At 37.6% G+C, this 8497-nt stretch overlaps 1 protein-coding gene across 4 annotated transcripts; it reads left to right on the forward strand.

Annotated features, from left to right (window-relative positions):
• The first annotated feature begins 561 nt into the window (after positions 1–561).
• On the forward strand, positions 562–7282 carry cd4-2.2 (CD4-2 molecule, tandem duplicate 2). 4 transcript variants are annotated; one of them, XM_021581518.3, is made up of 9 exons: positions 562–820; positions 3062–3110; positions 3906–4085; positions 4428–4565; positions 5019–5270; positions 5350–5436; positions 5777–5925; positions 6306–6373; positions 6665–7282. In XM_021581518.3, exons 2-9 carry the CDS (start codon positions 3083–3085, stop codon positions 6732–6734), a joined length of 972 nt encoding a protein of 323 aa, XP_021437193.2. In that variant the 5' UTR covers positions 562–820; positions 3062–3082; the 3' UTR covers positions 6735–7282.
• The last annotated feature ends 1215 nt before the right edge of the window (positions 7283–8497 follow it).

Raw genomic sequence — 8497 nt, forward strand, 5'->3', positions numbered from 1 at the left:
GGGATACCAGGTTAGTCATGGTGCTCCGCACTGGCATCAGGCCACACTCAACATCTTCCAGAGGGCTGTTACATGCCAGTGACACGTAGTGAGAGTGCAACCATAGGTCTTGTCTTCATCACAGGGTGGGAGTGGGACCACCATACTACATTTTGACCCATTTTATGTTTGCTGCTACTATGCTCTTCTAAGAACTAATTTAGTAGTCTTTCAGGTGTGTATATCTTCATGGCCACATGCCTGGAAGACCCAAGGCCATCTCATTGAATATCAGTTTTGCCATTCAATTTATTTTGATAGGCCAGAAAAAATATTATATCCTACTTTTATTTGGTTTAATAGTGTGGTTTTATAAGGTAGACATTAATAAAAGTAGGCTACTATTGATAATGCAAAAGCACATACTATATTTACATGAGACGTTTAAGTGGTATTACTGTTAAATTCACGTCATAAAGGATAATCACAAAAAGTATGTCACGATACTGGTTAGTTATATGCAGTCATTCTGCGCAAATGCAATGTTTCCCATATACAGCACATTTTGCAGATTGGACTTTTAGTAAGGAGCCCATGAAGTTGAAGTTGGGTCACTGGTGGAAGGTGAATACAGAATCAAATAAGGAGTTTGCAAAGAAGGCGCAGGCAAGTAGCATGCGTAAACCCACAATCTTTCCAAAGTGCAGACGCTTTTCTCGATCTCTTCCGCTCTACTCCGTCACTATCCTCAAAGCATACTCATTAGTGTATTTTCGCGAAAGGACAAAGTGTTTTTTTTCCAGGTTTTTGTAACCTAAGACGTTTTGAGAATCAATTTCAGGTGAATTACAAATCAGATCAGGTAATATTAATGTTCCCATATGCTTGTCGGAGCTAGTTCCGTTGCTTGGGCTATATGTTTTTCTTACCCAGAGAGGAGAGGAGCTTTATTATTTTTATTTCGTGGGAAATGTTGAAGGGAGAGGGGAAGGATAATCAACTTTTACCGGTTGAATTTAGACACAAATATAATTTTTAAAATGATATTACGTTTCTCCAGAAATATGTTTTACAATTATGCAAATTAGGCAGTATTTCATATTTGCATATTGCGCAGATCCATTTTTCTGGACGAAACCAGCCTAAATATTTTGGAGTCATTTTGTATAGACACTCCCGGACCGGACTAAAATGTGATTAACGCAGATGCTTCTTAGTTGGGGTGTGGGAAGAGTCTGACTTAGACTACCAAACGCCTATTTAGACCGAATCACCATCTCTTCAAAGTAAGTTACTAAACATAGTCAGTCCAGTTTGTGACATTCTCTATGAAATGGACATTTAAATTACCTGTCATTTAATGTAGCGAGCGTTTGAAAATATTGATGTATGTCGATTTTAAAGTGTTTAAAATGCATTAAAATGTTTATGATGGTAGTATGATTAACTAAAGAAAATCTCAATTATCATCAAGTTTTGAAAATACAAATATTATCTGACCAAAACACCAACAAATCTCAAAACTGATAGGTAGATGCAAAAATGTCATTTCAGCCTGGCCTTAAAACTGTTGAATCACCACAATCATCAGTAGGTTATTATAATGTTCCATAACACACAAAGAAAAATAAAAATAATAATAGTTACAGCAAATGAATAGCTCTTGATCAATAGTACATCGATGAGATATTATAGGATAGGCTCTTATCGAGCAGGCATCTATGTTTTTAGCCATATTCTTATTTGTTAGGCTACTTCTTTGCCAATAAATCAACCATAGATTAACAGCCTACTCAATAGCCTACACAATATCTAACAATAATGGCCTGTCGCCTATCACTGTTTGTGAGTTAATCCGAGTGAGATGATACACAATGATACGAATATAAGAATTATTAGGCTAATGTAATTTTGTCAAATGTTTCATTCGATTACAGGTGGTTCATAATAAAGATGATTAGTACATTTTAAAGTAGCCTATAATTCACCTCTGTGAATAGCATGGCATTCAGATATAGGCTTTGTGGAATAATTGAATATTTTAAAGTGATCAAATATAGTGTTAAGAATTACATCGATATCAAACACCTGATAAAGTATGAAATGCCGATTTCGATACGGTATCATTATAAATAAATGGGTCTCCATTTAATTAAGTTGCTCAAGCAAAAGGTGAATATTGTTAAGTGGGAAAGCATTGCCCCAACTACTAATACAGCTCTAATAAATTAAGTTATTACGATCAATCTGAATTAAACAAATAGGGAAAAATGAGTTAATTATATATAATTACTATTTACTAAAACAATTGTGGAGTGATAGATCACTTGTTGTTATTCAATAAACCATCTTCAGAGGGATATCATTCTTGAAGATATGTAACTAATATTATACTGTAAATTAGAATATTTACCACCTTTGTTGTCGATTTTCAGTTAATTTATTTACTGGGACTTCTATCCCTGATCTATGAGGTAGGGCAAAAAGTTATTTGTATTTTGCTCTGATATAGACTAATGATTTTCATATTTGAGTGTTTCGATAATAATGATGATGATGATTATACATATTTACATACTCAATCACAGTTCATTACATATGTTTTTGTTGTTATCGGTTAGAGAGGCCTATATGCGTATTCATGTTATTATATATATATATAGATCTACCTGTTCCTTTGAAATGTGTCAAATGTTTGGAGTAAGTTCTGAAGATAATGAAAAGATAGAAAATAATCTAGCCCTGCTCAGAAAACTATCATCACATCTCTAGTCATGCAAATAAACATTTGACTCTTTTGACTTTTTTTCACAGATGTTTTAGTTTTTTATACATATATAAATGTTAGAGAGAGAGAGAGAGGAAGTAGCCATGTGGTTAGAAACCACAAGTTCGCTCAAACAGAAGCACATGTAAGAACATAAAGCCTAGATTAAACTCTACTTAGAAATATACTTAAGCCAAACAAAGATAATTTTTATAGAATATATTTGACATTTTATATGTTTCAAAACGGTCAATCTCTCTTTAAAATGTTCTATGCATTTTGACTGCATGAATGTAATTTAAATTTGCATTCCAGATTTCAGATAAAAGGTCCAATATGAAGACTCTCTCCTGGTTTGTGTTCGGTGGGTAAAGATCTACACTACATGATTGAAAATTTAAAATGTTGTTGTATTCATTTTACTCTTACTTTTACCCCTCACACACACACACACACGCGCACACACACACACACACACACACACACACACACACACACACACACACACACACACACACACACACACACACACACACACACACACACACACACACACACACACACACACACACACACACACACACGTCTCTTCTCTCTCTTTCTATTAAACTCAAAGGGCTTTATTGGCATGGGAAACATTGCCAAAGCAAGTGGAATAGACAATAAACAAAAGGGAAATAAAACAATCAGAAATGAACAGTAAACATTACACTCACAAAAATTGTAAAAAAAAAATTGTAAAATAATATATACATTTCAAATGTTATATTATTATAATATTATTAATATTATTATGTACAATGTTGTAACAATGTGCAAATAGTTCAAGTATGAAAGGGAAAATAAATAAACAGATACATCTCTCTCTATCAATTACATTACAATTCAGTATGCTTTATTGAAATGGAAAGTTAATAATATATTATAATTCTAGTAGCAGAAGTACTTTAATAATAATAAAGTGATTGCAGTACTCTCTCTCTCTCTCTCTCTCTCTCTCTCTCTCTCTCTCTCTCTCCCTCTCTTATTCTCCCTCTCTCCCTCTCTCTCTCTCTCTCCCTCTCTTATTCTCCCTCTCTCCCTCTCTCTCTCTCTCTCTCTCTCTCTCTCTCTCTTATTCTCCCTCTCTCTCCCTCTCTCTCTCTCTCTCTCCACTCAGCCCTGTGTATTCTCCATGTGGTGGGTGAGGTGATCTACAAGAGAATTGGTCTGCCTGTTAATATTGATTGTGGAGTCAAGACGTCTAACAAGGATATGGAGTGGAGTCATAAAGCTGTGGGTGGAAGTAAATCTGTGCTCATCGTGGATTATTTTGGGAAGAATGGCAAAGAGCGGAAAGGTGGATAGAAAAGAGCTCATTACAAATAAATAAATTGGTTATTTCATGAAAAAAGGGGTGGCAGGGTAGCCTAGTGGTTAGAACGTTGGACTACTAACCGAAAGGTTGCAAGTTCAAAACCCCGAGCTGACAAGGTACAAATCTGTTGTTCTTCCCATGAACAGGCAGGTTCTTAGGCTGTCATTGAAAATAAGAATTTGTTCTTAACTGACCTGTCTAGTTAAATTTTAAAAAGTAGCACTAAAAATAAGTGTTTCCTAAAATACTGCATAGGTCTTATGCAGTAAAAAAAATGCTGTTTTGTACGTGTTCATTATAGTCCTTGTCTTTTCCTCATGTCAGGAAATGCTCCCATGGTTGAAAGGGCGAAAGTGAGACGGGACCGGCTGGAAATCTCTGCTCTAAATGATGGTGACGCCGGACTTTACATCTGTAAGGTGGACGGGAAAGATATGGATCACAGACTCGACATTGTCACAGGTGTCACTCATCATAGGGTTATGGGGGTGTCCAGCAAGTGAATGTGGACACCAGTCCTGCAAACTAGCAGTTTTTATAGCAGTGATAGTGAAGTGATATTGTTATTGCTAGTACATTTGAATGACACCACCCAAGCAAATCTGGGTTCGAATACTACTTGAAATCATTTCAAATGCTGTAACTGTGCTTGATTGAGCTTCCATGTTGCAATGGAACCAATAGAAACGTCTCAAAAGTGCAATCCTCACCCACTTAGCACTCAAGGCAGGCTAAAGCAAATACTCAAAGTATTTAAAAGATTTAAAGCTTCTGTGTTCCCCTTAGACATTTCTCCCTCTGTCTCTTCCCTCCCTATCTTTTCCACCTCGCTTTCTTTTCATACTCTACCCCTTCCTCTTTATTTTCCCTCTCCCTTCCTCCCTCTCCCTCTCCCCCCTCCCCTGTCTGAACCAGTCAAGGTCCACCCCTCCAATGAACTCAACGAAGGCAACAATGCTATCCTCGAGTGCCAGGTGACAGGAGTGGATCCCTTGCCCAGTGTGGAGTGGGTTAGTCCAGGTGGAAAGGTGGAAGGGGCCCCTGGACGACCTGGCTCTAGGAATGTCTCTTTCAGCTCTGTGGCCCTGTCAGACACAGGAGAATGGACATGTCAGATTACTCAGGATGAGAAGACACACAAAGAGACTCAGACCATCAACGTGAGAAGTAGGTAATAGGTGGTAGCATCCCCAATACAACCATGGCAGTAATGAATATAACAATGCTTTTGTCTTTTCTCTCCCAGGTTTGTTGCCGAATGACGGCCAATATGATGGGCAGGGGCACAGTGGACCTAACTCTGATGTACACACAGTGACTACTTGCCATCACTGTGAGTATCTCTACTTTATGAACACTGACTACTGATTCATTGTTTCATTTTCCTCATGGTAAAGGTATTGGAAGCTCCTACTTTATTCAATCTCTCCTTAACATTGGTCAATTCAGGACGGGAGGAGGGGTTGTTACAAAAAATAAAACGGTATTGTTTCTCATTAATCTAAAGTGATTCAATAAAATAAATTATTCACAAAAGCAACTATGGTAAATTCTATTTCCACAAATGCCAAATTTCGAGTCAACCGTGCATTGACGTCAATACGACGATTTCGAGGGTTAGTTGCCACTTCCGAGGTCTTCACTGAGGTGCTCCCTGGTTGTGTGTCTCTCAGGTACCAAAGGCAGCCAGCAGCCCGTTGAGTGGGTGCCCATGCTGGGCTTAAGCCTGTGGGTGTGGGTGGCAGTGGGAGCAGGATGCCTGGTGGGGGTCTTACTCCTGGTGACCATTGTTCTCCTGCACCGCAGGAACAAAATAATGAAGGTGAGGAGACAGCCTAGAGGGGAGGGATCAATGAAAATGTCACTGCCAAACTTAGAAACCAAAGTGATCTATAAGCATATGTAGATCAATATATACTTAAACAATATATATATTGTCAGCGCAATAGAAAGCTGTATCGGTCTGCTAATACAGGACTAGTAAAGGCCTAGTGCACTGAAGTTGTGAGAAAAGACAGTATATTATTATTCATATATTTTTTAAATTCAGATTTTTACAGTGGGTACTGCAGCACACTCAGCACCCATACTTCCCACGGCTATGTCTATAACCCAATTCATTATTGATTTAGTTACGTTCAGGTGGAGTGAGTGCTTAACAGCAAATGAACGAGAAAGACAATACATGTTTTTCTCCCTCAGAGAAGAGACCGGAAGATGAAGAACATCAGAGTGCCCCTGAAGTCCAACGACTACTGCCAGTGTAACCGGTAGCTACTCTATTGCTCTATCTAGTAGAATCATAGACGGGAATTTCTGCACACGGTGTATTCCTGAAGAGTCACGTAGACCAGTGGTTTTCAAACCCTCCCCCTTTACAATTTGTTGTAGCTCTGAACTAGCTCACCTGATTTGCCCATTCAAGTGCTTGATGATTAGTTTACAAGTTGAATCAGGTTTGCTAGCTATGGAAATAATATTTCAAATACATGGAACTATGTAATATAAAGTAGTTAGTGATACATCGTCAGGTTTAATGTTGTAACACATGTATTTCCCAGCACACTAGAGGGTCCACCCCGGAGGACACAGAGAGAGAAGCCTTCGGCTGGACCACGGCAACAGCGCTGATGGAGCGGAGTATTATGGGCTGGAACGTGATTGCTTGAAGACACAGGGTGGATGGAAGAATGATCGAGAGAGAGAATATACAGTTTGTGAGATACAAGGGAGAGAGAGAGAAAGAGAGGGGGGGGGGGATCTTGTAAATGGGCTTATGTCCATTTAAAAAATATGAATGATGAAATGATATGAACTGAAAATCACATGTTGAAGGAAGAAACAAACACTGTTATTCTTACCTATATGTTATTGAATGTCATCTGACGTCTTTTCCGCATTGTCAGAGCATCCTCTACTGCATTGCATCTTTGTGCTTAGGTCATTTTCAATGACCATTCATTTTCACACAAAGCCTGAGACTTACACTGTACGGTTTTAGAATGATTTTGCAATGATTCCTGCTGTGATATTGTTCAGCGTGGCATATTTACAGACGTTACAATTTTGTCAACTTTCATGGCTACTTTTTTAAAATACCCGCTTGTTATGTTATGAATTGAAATACCTGTCAAATTAAAGTGTTTTCTTGTTGAAAGGAATACAGATCATATAAAGCATTTTTTTTGTTGTTGGTTTGATTTCAAACATAATATGCACCGCTGAGTCTCGTCTCACTTTGAATGAGTATACGTTTTACTTGAGTCTTTTTGAACACTTACTTCAGCCTCCTACTACATACATTCTAGTGGCGTTGTCAGTGGTTGCGTTTCACTAACTGGCGCAGTGGAGTGCAGACAGCTGTCAGTGACAACGTAGACTCCAACCATGTCGAGTGACGTCTTGGAGTTGTGAGTCCAATAAAAAAAAAAACTGTGTGTGTGTGTGTGTAAAAAAAAAAACTGTGTGTGTGTGTGTGTAAAAATAAAGGGTGCCCAAATGGTCATACTTGAATAAAAGTAAAGATACCTTTAATAGAAAAGGACTCAAGTAAAAGTGAAAGTCACCCAGTAAAATACTACTTGAGCAAAAGTCTAAAAATATTAGAAAAAGTATATTAAATTCAAGTCTAAGCTAACATATGCACTTGTTTTTAAGATGGTCATACCATTGATCGTTTCGAATTTAAGGACCCCTTTAGGTATCAAAAATTATTCTAATTCTATTCTTATTCTGATTCTATTCTGTTTGTATTATTTCATAAAATATTGAATTTGACCTTTACTACTATAGCCCATAGAAACACCTTGAATAACACATTCATAAATGGCAAAAAATAAATATATTCGTTTTTTTTGACAAATATTTAACCCCTTATTTTTGTTGGCACAAAAATCTCCAAACCTCCAAACTTCCATTCATTTGTATGGATTACCTTCAGACGAGTCCCGTGACACTTGTGGGGGTCCTAGAGCAAAACGGAGAACACCATCGTGTTCGTTAGAGTCTCCCCTTTCCATATAGTGTTTGTAGACCAAACCGCTCAGACGCTACAAATGTTTCTGTGATGTCTCGTGGTCTGACATACATTGCTGTAGCTCGGCTACATTCCACCGCAGATGTGGAAGGCCGACATAGGCGGGTGTGGTGGATTCAGACGCAGCCCATGCATCTCTAGCTTAATGTTTTTTATGTTTTTAATTTTTTTTTACTTAGATTGATACTTAGATTGATGCACAGGTGCTCTTAAGGATTGAGTGTCAAAAGTAGAATAATATATATATCATTTTAAAAAGGAAATGTAATTGCTCAAATATACTGCTAAAATATACTTTAAGTAACAAAAGTAAAAGTATAAATCATTTCAAATTCCTTATATTAATTGAACCAGACGG

This window comes from Oncorhynchus mykiss, chromosome 3, assembly GCF_057628025.1.
Source record: "Oncorhynchus mykiss isolate SJ-2025 chromosome 3, ASM5762802v1, whole genome shotgun sequence".
NCBI classification, from domain to species: Eukaryota; Metazoa; Chordata; class Actinopteri; order Salmoniformes; family Salmonidae; genus Oncorhynchus; species Oncorhynchus mykiss.

Coding starts and splice junctions, on each gene's coding strand:
- cd4-2.2 (XM_021581518.3), top strand. CDS start 3,083: ATGAAGACTCTCTCCTGGTTTGTGTTCG. Junction 5,926..6,305: donor GCAGGAACAAAATAATGAAG/GTGAGGAGACAG, acceptor TTTCTCCCTCAG/AGAAGAGACCGGAAGATGAA. Junction 6,374..6,664: donor GACTACTGCCAGTGTAACCG/GTAGCTACTCTA, acceptor TGTATTTCCCAG/CACACTAGAGGGTCCACCCC.